The sequence below is a fragment of the Watersipora subatra genome, chromosome 1 (assembly GCF_963576615.1).
Source record: "Watersipora subatra chromosome 1, tzWatSuba1.1, whole genome shotgun sequence".
In the NCBI taxonomy this organism is placed as follows: Eukaryota; Metazoa; Bryozoa; class Gymnolaemata; order Cheilostomatida; family Watersiporidae; genus Watersipora; species Watersipora subatra.
Genome location: NC_088708.1, coordinates 7,382,521 through 7,398,160, shown reverse-complemented (window position 1 = coordinate 7,398,160; position 15,640 = coordinate 7,382,521). Strand labels below are relative to the sequence as shown.

Below are 15,640 nucleotides of genomic sequence, written 5' to 3'. Positions count from 1 at the left end.
TGTGATAGGTGAGAGTCTCAACTCATCTGTGATAGGTGAGAGTCTCAGATCATCTGTGATAGGTGAGAGTCTCAGATCATCTGTGATAGGTGAGAGTCTCAGATCATCTGTGATAGGTGAGAGTCTCAAATCATCTGCGATAGGTGAGAGTATCGGATCATCTGTGATAGGTGAGAGTCTCAGATCATTTGTGATAGGTGAGAGTCTCAGATCATCTGTGATAAGTGATAGTCTCAGTTCATCTGTGATAGGTGAGAGTATCAGATCATCTGTGATAAGTGAGAGTATCAGATATTCTGTGATAGGTGAGATTCTCAGACCATTTATGATAGGTGAGAGTCTCAGATCATTTGTGATAGGTGAGAGTCTCAGATCATATGTGATAGGTGGGAGTATTAGATATTCTGTGATAGGTGAGAGTCTCAGATAATCCGTGATAGGTAAGTCTCAGATCATCTGTGATAGGTAAGTCTCAGATCATCTGTGATAGGTGAGAGTCTCAGATCGTCGGTGATAAGTGATAGTCTCAGTTCATCTGTGATAGGTAAAAGTCTCAGATCATCTGTGATACGTGAGAGTTTCAGATTGTCGGTGATAAGTGATAGTCTCAGATCATCTGTGATAGGTAAGAGTCTCAGACCATCTGTGATAGGTAAAAGTCTCAGATCATATGTGATAGGTGAGAGTATCGGATCATCTGTGATAGGTGAGAGTCTCAGATCATCTGTGACAGGTGAGAGTATCAGATATTCTGTGATAGGTGAAAGTCTCAGATCATCTATGATAGGTGAGAGTCTCAGATAATCTGTGATAGGAAAGGTTCCGATCATCTGTGATAGGTGAGAGTTTCAGATCAATTGTGATAGGTGAGAGTCTCAGATCATCTGTGATAGGTGAGAGTCTCAGATCATCTGTGATAGGTGAGAGTCTCAGATCATCTGTGATAGGTGAAAGCCTCAGATTATCTGTGATAGGTGAGAGTATCAGATCATCGGTGATAAGTGATAGTCTCAGATCATCTGTTATAGGTGAGAGTATCAGATATTCTGTGATAGGTGAGAGTCTGAGATCATCTGTGATAGGTGAGAGTTTCAGATCAATTGTGATAGGTGAGAGTCTCAGATCATCTGTGATAGGTGAAAGCCTCAGATTATCTGTGATAGGTGAGAGTATCAGATAGTCTGTGATAGGTGAGAGTCTCAGATCATCTGTGATAGGTGAGAGTCTGAGATCATCTGTGATAGGTGAGAGTCTCAGATCATCTGTGATAGGTGGGAGTATCAGATATTCTGTGATAGGTGAGAGTATCAGATAGTCTGTGATAGGTGAGAGTATCAGATCATCTGTGATAGGTGAGAGTCTGAGATCATCTGTGATAGGTGAGAGTCTCAGATCATCTGTGATAGGTGGGAGTATCAGATATTCTGTGATAGGTGAGAGTTTCAGATCAATTGTGATAGGTGAGAGTCTCAGATCATCGGTGATAAGTGATAGTCTCAGATATTCTGTGATAGGTGAGAGTATCAGATAGTCTGTGATAGGTGAGAGTCTCAGATCATCTGTGATAGGTGAGAGTCTGAGATCATCTGTGATAGGTGAGAGTCTCAGATCATCTGTGATAGGTGGGAGTATCAGATATTCTGTGATAGGTGAGAGTTTCAGATCAATTGTGATAGGTGAGAGTCTCAGATCATCTGTGATAGGTGAAAGCCTCAGATCATCTGTGGTAGGCGATAGTCTCAGATCATCTGTGATAGGTGGGAGTCTCAGATAATCTTTGTAGGCTTAATCTTTTTGTATGCGTCAAAATTGTTTAGCTTTTGCTCATATTAGTGCTTAGCCTGTTTTGACAAACTGTTATTTTTGCAGAGTTGTCCCTCCGTTGAGCAGGCGAGCAACACAACAGCTTGTCACAAGACGTACTACACCTGATGCATCAGCTGCACTGAAAGGGAGTTGTTCTCTTCCGTCTACGCGGCTTGGCTGCGATGTTATGGCGGTCGCTCCATTGGTAATCATAACGGATTTCTCGCAAAAATCTATGTAGAAAAAAATTAGATCACAACGTTTAACCAAAGACCAGTCTCTGTTGTAAGCTTTAGTAGAACTTGAGAATAAAATAAATTAAATATAAAATCTATAAGAACAAATAAAACTAACTGATACAAAAATAGAAATAAAATTGACTGAGCACACAAATAACGACATGTTTAGTCGCTGTTGTTGCCTAAGTTCTTAAGTTCTACTAAAGTTTACCGCAGAGACTGGTCGCTGGTTAAACGGTGTAAGCTTTTTTTCTTTCTATATAAATTTTTGCGCGAAATTTGTTTTGATTATCAATGGAGCAACCAACATAACATCGCAACCAAGCCGCATAGGTGGAAGAAAACAACTCTCTATAAGTGCAGCTGATGCACCAGGTGCAGTACGTCTTGTGACAAGCTGTTGTTTTGCTCGCCGCGCTCGACAGAGGACAGCTCTGCAAAAACAACAGTTTGTCAAAACAGGCTAATTAGTGCTATATACGCAGAAATACTTTGTACAGAGCATATGCAAAAAGTTATTAATAGCTTTACGTAAAGGACAGAGCTCTTGGCATCACAGTCAGCCTTCACATTAGTGTTTCCTAAATCTAGCTTTTCATGATCTCTATGGGAGATATTCTGTAGGTAATATTTATGCATGTATTAATATGTATGGGTAATGTGTGTAGGTAATATGTATAGGTGATGTGTATAGAGAATATGTATAGGCGATGTATATAGATTACATCTATCAGAGGCTGTCTGTTGGTAGCATCCATAGAGGACTGCCTGTAATCTGTAATATCTATGGGTAATGCTTATAGTTAAAGTTCATGGAAGGATATCTGTTGGTAACTTCTATGGAAGAATATCTGTATGTTAAATCATTAGATAATAGAGGTAGCGACTTTGCTTACAGTTAGAGCTTCATGTATGTATTTAATAAAATTTGTACAACTTGTGGCTTTGTCTAAATTTAAATCTATCATGTTGCGTAGGCTAGTATGGGATGTATGACCTCCTCGCTAATAAACTGGTGACAAACAGTTTGGGTGCCAAATTATGTCCCATTAACCAGAATTAGCCTTGTCATTATGGACAACACGCTTAAATACGCATGTAAGTACTTAAATACAGCGCAGGCATTCTCTTCCACCATCACCGAATCAAAAGGGAAAGAAAATACCAATATGGCGACATGATCACATCATCAACTCTGAATAATTTTGCTTGCGTAGCTTTACAGTTTAGTGCTCTGGTTCTGAGAGCACAAAGACTAAAGGTGGATATGCACTTAGCACCAGATCCAAGTATTTATTGCACAAAAAATAGGAGTTTTTATGTGAAACATTCTACTTGATAGAGCAGCAAGGATCAAAGGGTAAACAACTGGAGATGATGCAATGGAAACTTTGAACTGTCTGAGAGCAGGATTTGGGTCTGTTAAAATATAAAACAAAATGAGGGTGTTCTAGGACTATTACACGGTCATTTTAACTTTTCATCTATTCTCACTTCTGGTTTGTTCTCTAAACTGAGCAACCGAGCTCGAATTGCTACGATGAAGCTTCAATATAATGAAACGATGTTTCTTCAAATAAAGGAAAGTCAAACTATAATTCAATACCTAGAGGCTGAATCAAATATATTATCCTCGAGGTTAAGATATTGTAGTTCTAAAGGAGTCATGCGATTCATCTGAGTGTACAAAGCAGAGATGTTAAGAGATCCTACTAACCCCTCATGAAAGTCGCAGAATTATATCTATAGCTACGCGTAAGTAGTTAGTGTCAGTAATAGAAAAAAAATTATTCAAAAATTCTCCAGTAACAGAGATAAATCTAATGCAGACATTCAGATTCACTTAAATCTGCTTAGAGGTTTAAAAATGTATCTATATGTTTGGTTACTGCTCACAATACAACAGAGTTTCACTAGTGTTCAACATTTTCCGACTCTTACAAGGCTGAAGCTATAAGCTTCATGTAAACCGTTTCTTTTTATTATTAATCACAACCAAACATTATAAAGTGATGTCATCAGAGTAGGAGCATCTTTTACCTTTTCTGATAATTTTAAAGGCTTATCATGAGATTTTTGTTTTCCTCATAAAGAATCATTGTTCTAACATTTACGTTACTGTATCGACAAAATCTTTCGAAGCTTGAAGTTTTATTTTGAAATCAAATTTTTTCAACCTTGGCTTAGAAAAAATATATGGAAAACATGAAATAAAATAATTAAATAAAGTTAATGGGTTAATCTTGTTTAATAAGGGTGGAGTCAGTAGATGTGCACACTAGGATCACAGTAATCCTAAACATATTCACCACCTCCTCTACTCCTTTTGTTTGAAGTTGTCACGCCTGGCTTATTCAAATTTGAGAGAGAACAACTCACGAATAAAGCATCTGTGAGCTTTCCATTAATAACAGTGCCTATCTCTACTTCCATATTCTGAAAGTAAACAGTTTGCGTTCGTTCAGAAATTCCCAAATGATGTATTTTCTTCCTCGTGATATGAACCACAAGCAAATATTTATACCAATCACAAATTCCATAGCTTTAAGTTTGATCAAAATATTTGTAAGCTGAATCTTCTAATCTGAGTTTTGATATGCGTAGATGGTGGTTATGACAACACCTGCAATATGGCTGACCTAATAACCTAGCAAATTCTTAACAACAACATATGATTCTATAAGATTACTGCATGCTTGAGTGTTCTTTCCGTTTAGTGGAGACTATATAACTGCATCTCCTAATTATTTACCTGGTTGTTAGTCAAATAGTCATTCACTAGGAGACACGTACATGTTGTTTTGAAGCTAAAGAAGAGAGTACGAATATTCTTTATTTTTAGCTGACTTGCAGGTTATTGGCCCTAACTAGCATTTGCCAGTTGCTAGTAAAGCTATTTTTGCCAGCAATTTCAGGGTTATTATTTGCTAATCGCTAACTAGGCTATATTTCTAGCAGTTTTAGTACTAGTTGCTAGTAGTGCTATCGCTACAACGATTGGGTGGTCGTTAGTAGAGCTTATACTTGTAGTTCTGAGATAAAAATTGACTTGGATGGCATTGTCAATGACAAAACTAAAAACAGTAGAGACAACAACGATGACTCAATAATAGGAAAGACAGCAGTACGTCTGCTTGTTCTTTCTAACAAAACAGAAATGGTCGATAGTTAGAGGTTTGGGTTTGTTGCGACAATTACTCATTTCTATTTTTTTTCTTTTATAAGATCAGCTCTGACAAAAATTTTCTAATTTAAATAATTGCATTTCATGTCCTGAACTTCAATTGATGTAAAATATATATTACCCTGAAGGAAAGGAACCTTAACATGAAAAAGCTAGAATAAAGGCCAGTCATTACAAAAGTGTCGCTTTTCCGTTTAGCTAAAAAATATGTCATGCAGTTCTTCTAAAATTGGGTCAACAAGAGCTTCAGTGGCATACCTCATCAACTGTACTGTCATTGTTAAACTAGGCCAGTTTTAAAGAAAGTATATAGACATAAAGAACTCAAGCTATTTATATGCCTACTCTTGTCATCGGTTGTTTTCTTGAACTAGCTATGCCACGATTTTTAGAATCACAAACCAAATAAAACAAACAAACACACTGAATGTTGTAATGCGGAGATGTGGCTGATGTCTCTAATAATATATATGAGAGATTAATCTGAGTTTATAATCACAAGGGCTACTGATTGAAAAAGAAATGAAGATAATCAGGAAATCACTGGCTTATGTTTTCATCTAATCTGTTTGCTGTAACAGCAAAAAATTAGAATGATGACTTTGCTAAGCAAGTAAAAAACCATCATCACTTGTTCAGACAACATGACTACCTTAAAGAGCCATAGATGATTGCTAGCTCAATATTTATAATTTCAAATAAAATGTTTGCTCAAAAAAAGGTGGAAAAAAATTTAAAAACTACAAAAAAACAGCTTTCAGGTTAAAAAAACAGGCAATATGTGCATGGAGATAGCATACCGGCAAGGGCGACATTGTTGGTCAAATGAAATGAGCAAAAACTACAACAGAGATGGACGAACTTTGTAACAAACAGCTGAATTTATGTTACATTTTTTTCTGTTTTCCAACAATTTGGGATGGATAGAGTTCTACTTACTTATTTAAGTCAATTTTGGATTGTTGGTAAAACCATCTATACCTAGCAAGGCTATTGACAGCATTCTGTTCCCTCTATGTTCTCTTATACAAGTTATACCATCATAAATTGAAAACGTTGTATAGCCATTAGCCCAACTTTCTCATTTCTGTAAGGCTTTGCCATAGTCAACGATAATATCAAGAATAATTATATAAAGTGCAATAAACAATTAGGAGAGAAAATTTATTATCGACAGTTTATTGGCATATAAATGAATTGGTAGAGCATTTGGTTGACTGAAAGTTAGAGGTATCTCTGAGAATGCTTACATACTCTCACTTACATGAAAGTGAAAACCTAGCAATTTTGACCCCCCCCCCCCCCCCCGTCAAGAAACACTACTGAATAATGATCAGAACATTATGCGTCTGTGGCCGCTGAGCTTTTCTTGCCTCCCAAGCTAAAGTACTTATGCCACAACACTATATTGGTCTTGTTATTGTTTAGAATTGTCTGGAAATCATTATTTCAAGAAATGAGATGGAACTCTTCTTCAGCTAGTTTTGGGATTTAACATTTTAGTAACTGACATGAGATTTTATGAACTCTCTAATTTTTCAAGCTATTGACGGCTGATGCTAATACACTTTCGATGCTTCACACAGACCGGGTGTGATATACATGCAATATGGTAAACATGTGGGATATACATGCAGATGTTAACAGAATCTATTACCCTTAATTGAGTCAACACCAAACAACAATAAATTCATTTTACTGAGTGACTTGCTACTCCCATTCTGTATGCTTCTATGTGATGTCCTTATATTTTTTAGTAAATAATTCCTTATTAATCTCTGAAAATAAAATAATTAGAGCTGAATTTAACTATAGCAATTTTTAAAGTTTTTCAAAATTAAAAAGAAATCATTGTTCTAGTTTTTGCGTTACTGTATCTAACTTTTGTGTTACTGTATCTAACTTCTGTGTTACTGTATCTAACTTCTGTGTTACTGTATCTAATTTCTGTGTTACTGTGTCAAGCTTCTGTGTTACTGTATCAAACTTCTGTGTTACTGTATCTAATTTTTATGTTACTGTATCAAGCTTCTGTATTAATGCATCTAACTTCTACATTGCTGTATTTAACTTTTGTGTTACTGTATCTAACTTCCATGTTACCGTATCTAACTTCTGTGTTACTGTATCTAACTTCTGTGTTACTGTATCTAATTTCTGTGTTACTGTGTCAAGCTTCTGTGTTACTGTATCAAACTTCTGTGTTACTGTATCTAATTTTTATGTTACTGTATCAAGCTTCTGTATTAATGCATCTAACTTCTACATTGCTGTATTTAACTTTTGTGTTACTGTATCTAACTTCCATGTTACCGTATCTAACTTCTATGTTACTGTATCTAACTTTTGTGTTACTGCATCTAACTTTTGTGTTACTGTATCTAACTTCCATGTTACTGTATCTAACTTCTGTGTTACTGTATCTAACTTTTATGTTACTGTATCAAGGTTTTGTGTTACTGTATCTAACTTCAGTGTTACTGTATCTAACTTCCATATTACTGTATCTAATTTTTGTGTTACTGTATTGGCTAAAGCTTCTGGAACTTCAAGTTTTCTTCAACTAATTTATTTTAACCTTGACTTATGATAATATATGTTAAAAGTATAAAGCCCTAAAGTGAAATGGAGTTACTAGGGTTGGCATGAGTAGATATGCATACTAGGATCCCCAGGGCTGATACTCCCCCTAAAAGGCCCCTTAGGTTCGGCCCAAAATCGCGTTTTAGGGGTGGTTTTCAGACCATGGGGCACTGTCAGTGAATTTGCTACTTTAGGGGGGGGGGGGTTCCACAGCCAAGCCAGTGAAAGGGCCCATGCTCATTAAGGTTTTATTCAGCCAAAGTAATACCAAGAAATTGCACCGAAATTCCAGTCTTCCTTTTAATGCAGATTGCATTAAAATCTGCATGCTTGCTGAAGGGAACGTAAGGAAAAAGAGACAGTTGACACTGCATTATCTTAGCAACCCTTGAGCAATATACTCAGAAGGAATGCAATGATATTTCTTTCATTGATATTCATTATGTTTTCCTTTGTAAATGAAAATGATGATCTGATGGTTGATGTTTGGAAACAGTTCTATTGACTCTTTTGCAGGCATAACGACAATTTGTCGTTTTGCAATATTAACGCCAGTGGGCAGAGCGACTATTATGTTGCCACACGGACGGTTTTTATAAATTGATTTATGGTTAGCTAATTGCCTTTTTTAGTTTAATTTTTTTACCAATAGTAAACTATAGTGTATTGGTCTCTGTTAGCAACAAAAAATAAGCCGTTTGCAGAAGAAAAAAACAATGGTTTTTGCAATACTAAACAAACGAAAAATCCGAAATAAAAACGTATTTAAATAAAATTGGGAATTGTGTTTGTAGCTTTTTTCTGCTTTATTAATGCATGAATCATATTGGATGTTTAGCGGGGCGTGGAACCTGGGCACCCTCTAAGGAACTTCCAGTGTTTAGGGGGTGTATTTCAAATTGACCAACCAGGTGATTGGGGGTACGATATCTAAATTCAATTGACCAACCAGGTGATTGGGGGTACAATATCCAAGTTTGGGCCTATCCAGGCGGGTGTTTCTTTCAGAGTATCAGCCCTGGGCTAGGATCTTAGCATATCCACCACTTCCTCTATTCTTCCTATTTGGAGTTATCATACCTGTTTCATGCAAATTTTAGAAAGAACAACTCACAAATAAAGAATCTTTAATTTTGCTATCGATAATAAGCTGAATGAAGTTGAATGACTTGAAGTTGAATGAATAAGCTAAAGCTTATAAAATGAGAAGTTATTATCCAAAAAAAAACATTCAAGAGTTTTATGCTAAAGATCAGTTGAAACCTAATTAGATTGAGAAATATGAATGATTAAGACCATATTCTAAAAGCCCATGCTGTCAACTCTTTCTATTCTTGCACCACATGGCCTCACCTGTATTAGTATATTAATAAAAAAAGTAAATATTAAAAGCTGTTTTTTGCAACTTTCTGTAGGATAACAAAGCAACCTTCAATTGTATAAAACTCATCATAGCAATAATGCTTTTTAGAGAACAGAATTAGATATTTTTAATTACTGCTAACCTGGTAACTGTTCATGTAGTTGTATGTAGCAGATCCATCAATCTCTTGTATCTAAGGCAGGTTTGCAATAAGCAATATTTGTAAAAAACCATTTGAGAAAGGTGTATTGCGAGTTAGCTTACACTATTAATAGATATATGCTTTGGTCACCAATAGAAATAATTATGGAGCAGCCAATAATAATAATAATCCCACGACCAAATGAGCGGAGTGAAGTTTGAGAGTTTTTATCCCACGACCTGATGAGCGGAGCGAAGTTTGAGAGTTTTTATGATAAATGCATGTGCACACAACTTACGAAAATTATTCATCAACAACGTCGCAAACCCTCGTTTCGAAATCTCATCAACAAATTTAACCATCGTTTTGTAGAGTCGTTTAAGTATAATAACGATGCAAAACACATATAAACCTATTCAAATATATTACCAAGTCTTTGAAAAGTGTCGACATTATCTTAAAACTTACCCATCTGAACGGATTATACACAAATAGACAGATTTATTTGGCCGAAAATCGTTATTAAAACTTGCTAAGCCTTACTTTTATCAAAGTTAAGACCGGAAATTGAAACGCCGAGCGACAAAGAATAGAACGATTAAGTCGTGCGCATTTCACGAAAAAATAACGTGCACTGTTCACCAGTCTATAGCATTGTCGAATTGCCGAAGGTTTCTGCAATATACGTAGGAGTACTGAAATCGTTTCATTTTTGCCGATTTCAAAGTAACTGACATTTTAGACACTTTTGAGTACTTTGGTATTCTAACTGATGTCCAACGCAGTGTAAGTAAAGGAAATGATGATGATATTTTTTTCTAACGATTCTTATGAGATTATTACAGTAGTTAATTATAAGTTTGGATGACTACAGAACAATGACTACGTAGCACAGATTTTCTAAAAATCTATATAAATATCACAACTTATTGATATTGTTAGCTATGACGTTTTGAAATGTAAACAAAATGTGCATCGGTTTTATATTCCCACGACCAAACCGAGCGAAGCGATTGGTTGGGAGATTTATGATAAATGCACATGTGCACACAACTCCCGAAAATTATTCATCAACAATGAGACGAACCCTTGTATCAAAATTTCATCAACAAATTTAACCATCGTTTTGTAGAGTCGTTAAAGTATAAAAACGATACAAAACAAATTTAAACCTATTTAAATATGTTACCAAGTCTTTGTAAACCTACGATAATATCTTAAAACTTACCCATCTGATCGGATTATACACAAATAGACAGATTAATCTAAACGAAAATTGCCACAAAAAGCTTGAAAAGCTCGGTTTAATAAAAGTTAAGACCGAAAATTGAAACGCCAATAAAGCCGTGCGACCGATTGTAGAACTATTTAGCAGTGCGCATTTCACGAGAAAACCGTGCTCATTTCATCAGTCTATGGCATTTTTAACTTGTAATCGAATTTATTCGAAGGTTTCTGTAATAAACGTAGACCGTTTGAGGCGTAGACCGATTTACAGGTACGAAATTGTGGTACACAGTTTATCAGCCTATGTTTTTTGTCCAATCACCGAAGGTTTCATTGTTTGAAACGTTAGCCGAAATTCTTTACAACTTATGTACAAGCTAGGGCCAAACTACAACGCCCCTTCATGACGGAGAGCATATTTTATTTTGCTACAGTTTTATACGCGTGAATATTCTTACTCGCTTTCTGTTAAAGATCGCTTATCAAAACCATTCTACATTCAACGCAACCAACTTTCAAACTGTGTATAGTACACAGTAGCTTGCCATTTTACTTCTAATTTTGCATTTCAGAGTTATAATAAACATATTTCTTTATTGTTGTTGAATTACATACATTACAGTAAATTAGGCCTACAGCTTTATAACAGCTTTTATTTTGCTGCGGTTTGCAGAAATCTTCGAGACGCGTGAACGCTCATAGGTTTTCTATTATTGCTGTATTACTATATTAACAATATTGGTTATTTTAATAATATCAGTGCATTTTACTTATAATATTGGCCAACATTGCATTTCTCCTATTGCAAGGGAGAGATATAAACGTGTAATATTTTCCTTTCATTGTTGTTGTTTGTCATGACCAAACACTTTTTAAATAAATTTTCTAAAAACCTATATAAATACCACAACTTCTCGATATTGTTACCTATGACGTTTTGAAATGTAAACAAAATTGTGTATTGTTTGTCTATTATTACTATATTAATAAAATTGATTATTCTAAGAATATCAGTGCATTTTACTTCTAATATTGGCCACTATTGCATTTCTCCTATTGCAGGGGGAAAATATAAACATCTTTTCCATTCATTATTGCTTATTGTTGTATATAATAACACCCACACCCAGTACATTACAGCTACCATTGCAGTTATCCTATTGCACTGCAGAGCCATTTGATTACTATTATTGCATTTCTCAACCATCAGTACCCTTTATTTTTTTGCCAATATCTCTGGCCATCTCTTTGGTCGTGGGCTGTATGACAGTGGAATTTCTAATAATAATATTGGTTATTCTAATAATATCAGTGCATTTTACTTCTATATTGCATAGTGAATTTCTAGTGATAAATGCATGTGCACACAACTTACGAAATTTTTTCATCAACAACATCGCAAACCCTTGTTTCTAAATATCATCAACAAATTTAGCCATCGTTTTGTAGAGCTGTTAAAGTATAATAACAATATAAAACACGTATAAGCATATTTAAATATGTTACCAAGTCTTTGTAAATTGTCGACAGTATCTTAAAATTCACCAGTCTGATCGGATTATACACAAATAGACAGATTAATTTGGCCAAAAATCGCCACAAAACGCTTGAAAAGCTTGGTTTAATAAAAGTTAAGACCGGCCTACAATACGCCAATAAAGCTGTGCGACAGATAGTAGAACTATTTAGCAGTGCGCATTTAACGAGAAAATCGTGCTCATTTCACCAGTCTATGGCATTGTTTACTTGTAATCGAATTTATTCAAAGGTTTCTGTAATAAACGTAGACTGTTTGAGGCGTAGACCGAATTACAGGTACGAAATTGTAGTACACAGTTTATCAGCCCATGTTTTTTTGTCCAATCACCGAAGGTTTCATTATTTGAAACGTTAGCCGAAATTCTTTACAACTTATGTACAAGCTAGGGCCGAACTACAATGCCCCTTTATCACAAGAACATTTTTTTATTTTGCTGCAGTTTGCAGAAAACTTTCAGATGCGTGAACGCTCATACTTGCTTTCTGTTAAAGATCGCTATCAAAACTATGTATTCTACATTCAACACAACCAACTTTCAAACTGCGTATAGTACTGTTATGAATTTTCGGATTTAGTGAGTCAGTGTATTCGATTCTGTGACTTGTTGGCCGTGAACCCACAACCACTCAGAGCCATTGAGTGTACACTCAATGGCTATGAACCACTGGTTAGCTGCCCTGTCCCCGCAGTAGTCTGCTTTCGCACTAAGGCTAGCTTTCTTAAGAAAGTCTCGTAAAAGCGAGGACCGATTTGTTGTGTTTAGAATTTAGAGTCACTCTTGAATTGGCAGAGCTAGGAAACGTTTCTGTTTTTGTATCAAGACGTATATTTATTCACTCTAACTTTTTTCACTATATACTGTGTTTCAGTGATTTATTTGCTTTAACGACTTTCCTTTATGTTATTTTGTATTAACGGTAACCCTGGTAATCTAACGTTTATATGATATATCTATATGGTGCTTAATAATAATTCGACTTGTCTTGATCTTAATCGTGGTGTTGTTTATTGGTTATTGCTACTGAATCTTTAACGTAGGCTCGTAGGACAACCAGATTAAATAATCACTGGGAAAAGGACCCCAATTACCGAAGTGGGAATTATTTACCCCTAACCAGGGCGAATTCCATTTCAGTACACATAGTCCAGTGCATGCGATGATGAATTGTTGAATTGTTTTTAGTTTGGGAAACCAAAAGCAGAGCAAGATTGCTCCAAAAGATAGCTGTAATGTATGTCTTTAGAAATTCATCTTGTCGGAATGGCCAACGTTGCCAATACCTCAATCAGCGTCAAATTTATTGGCGGCGACATTTGCCATTTACACATGTACTGTGTGCGTGGCAGTCTAAGGTGACCTAAAGGCTTTTAAACAACTACATGTATTTAACTTTGTTTTATATATAAGGTGATTATATCAATGTATTTCATACCTAGTCGCTGAACTATTACACAAGTGAATAGATGCATTATGCTCAGAACTGCCAACCCAAGAGTGGGGCAATGCGTGAGATTTGGTTTTGGGGCAATTGATGTATCAATGATAGTATATATAAAATTGTGGAAATTGGGGCAAAAATCTCACGCATTTCTCACGCATTTTCATTTTTTCTTTGGGGTGAATGCGTGAGTCTCAAGCCCAATGCGTGAGAGTTGGCAGGTATGATTATGCTATTAAATGTATTTTTTACAGACACAAAGGAGACAACTTCAACAAATAATTGTGGTTTTTATTAAGATTTGGTAAATAACAATACATACATATTGATAACTTAATAGGATTTAGCTCTCATCTTCCTCATCATCATCCTCCTCATCCTCTTCCACACCCCTGTTAGTGCATTCTGTATTGGTGCAGCCACAAAGGTCGCAGCATGGTGAGTTGGCCATCTTACATGAGCATCTTTGGCGGCAGCCATTTTTGTTGCACTTGCAATGTACCGTTTTCAGAACTTGTGGTGGTATGACAGATTTCTGATACCAGGTTACAGTGGAACCTCGGTTCTCGAACACAATCCGTTCCAGAAGGTTGGTCGAAAACCGAGTTGTTCGAGACCCGAAACAGGTTTTTCTATTAGAATTAATATATATAAGTTTTAATCCGTTCCAAGTCGATTTAACAACCTCGGCAAATTATTTTTTAACATTTTACACCATAAACTGTACTGTAGACCGCATACTATAAATAAAAACGGGTAGATATAGATCGTGTTTAACTTTAATAAAAGATTTTTTATCTATGAGGATGAAAACAGAAAACAAAAAGTAAACACTTCATATGCTTTGCTCTTAAAACATCAAAAACATTAAAGGTTACGATACAATACAAAAAATTGCAGAAATTAATAATTAAACAGCAAAAAAATGCAACAGATCAGTTACGTCAAAAATCGTGTGAAAAAGAAAATAGAAACAGCAATGGCACGTTTACTTCACATCTTTGAAGAAGAATCCTCCTCCAAAACAATTTAGGGTAACTCGACTGGAGGAGTTGTGTCCCTAGAAAATCTCTTAGGTAGAGGCGACGTCCTCCCAGATGGCTCCTTTTTGTAAAGAATTAATGACGTGAAACCTCTCCATTTTTTAGAACCTTCCGAAAGTGGCTCATAACAACGTCGTTAAACGTATAAACATGCTGTTTCCGGAACTGTTCTGAATGTTTAATTCAAATGCGCATGGTTCGGTCGAGAACCGAATTTATGGTCGAAATCCGAGACGAACAAATCTCAAATTTTTTGGTCGAAAACCGAGTTGGTCGAGAAGCAAAGCGTTCGAGAACCGAGGTTCCACTGTATTTCTAGTGCGTCTTCTTTAGTCATGTGCCAGCCATTACCTTGAGGTGGAGGAATGTTGGGCTTGGCATCCAGGCAGCGGAGCCATATTGCAGCTTGGTAGCAGGCCCTCTTGATGTGCTGTTGAAGACAATCATCATTTGGTGGTAGTATTTGTTCAGCATTTCCGCTGTTAAATAGGGGGTAGCGAGCATCATTGACAGCAAGACACTTGGTGTTATACATTATGTAGCGAAAATGCCACGAATCGAGATGACAGCAGGTTTTGCGGTGGTTTAAACTGAACTGATCGTATTCTGGTAGATATGACTGTTTATTTTACTGATAGCCAGAATAGACCGTGAAGTCTACAAAAGTACATGTCACAATAAAACTACAGTGTAAAGTATAATAACATAAAACAAACATTATATAATTGACATGAAAGTCACATTAAAACAAAAGCATTCAATTTAGTCAAATAAAATACATATAGGTATATAACAAAACTGACCTTTTGCCTCCGTAGGCCTGCTAGTCTCTCACTTATAATTTTGTCACTTATTGATAATAAAACTTTTTGTGCTGGGTTACTTGCTGCCCACAGCACTAAAACTGCTACTGCGTGGCTAATCTGAAACTGGCGTATATATATGTAAAAGCAAATATGAGTCAGCACGTACAATGTCACCATTAGGGAAACCAGTGGAAGTCGTTTAGAAAAACCGTTTCCAGTGCGGCAGCATGAGTATGTTTTAATAAGCAGTGTAATTATGGCATAACTG

The 15,640-nt window shown here is 35.9% G+C and overlaps 1 protein-coding gene across 1 annotated transcript; it reads right to left on the bottom strand.

Annotated features, from left to right (window-relative positions):
• Nucleotides 1–774: 774 nt before the first annotated feature.
• LOC137394415 (coagulation factor V-like) lies at nt 775–15,101 on the bottom strand. Its single transcript, XM_068081156.1, has 2 exons — nt 14,918–15,101; nt 775–1,748 (listed from the first exon to the last, which is right to left on the bottom strand). Exons 1-2 carry the CDS (start codon nt 15,099–15,101, stop codon nt 775–777), a joined length of 1,158 nt encoding a protein of 385 aa, XP_067937257.1.
• Nucleotides 15,102–15,640: the final 539 nt, after the last annotated feature.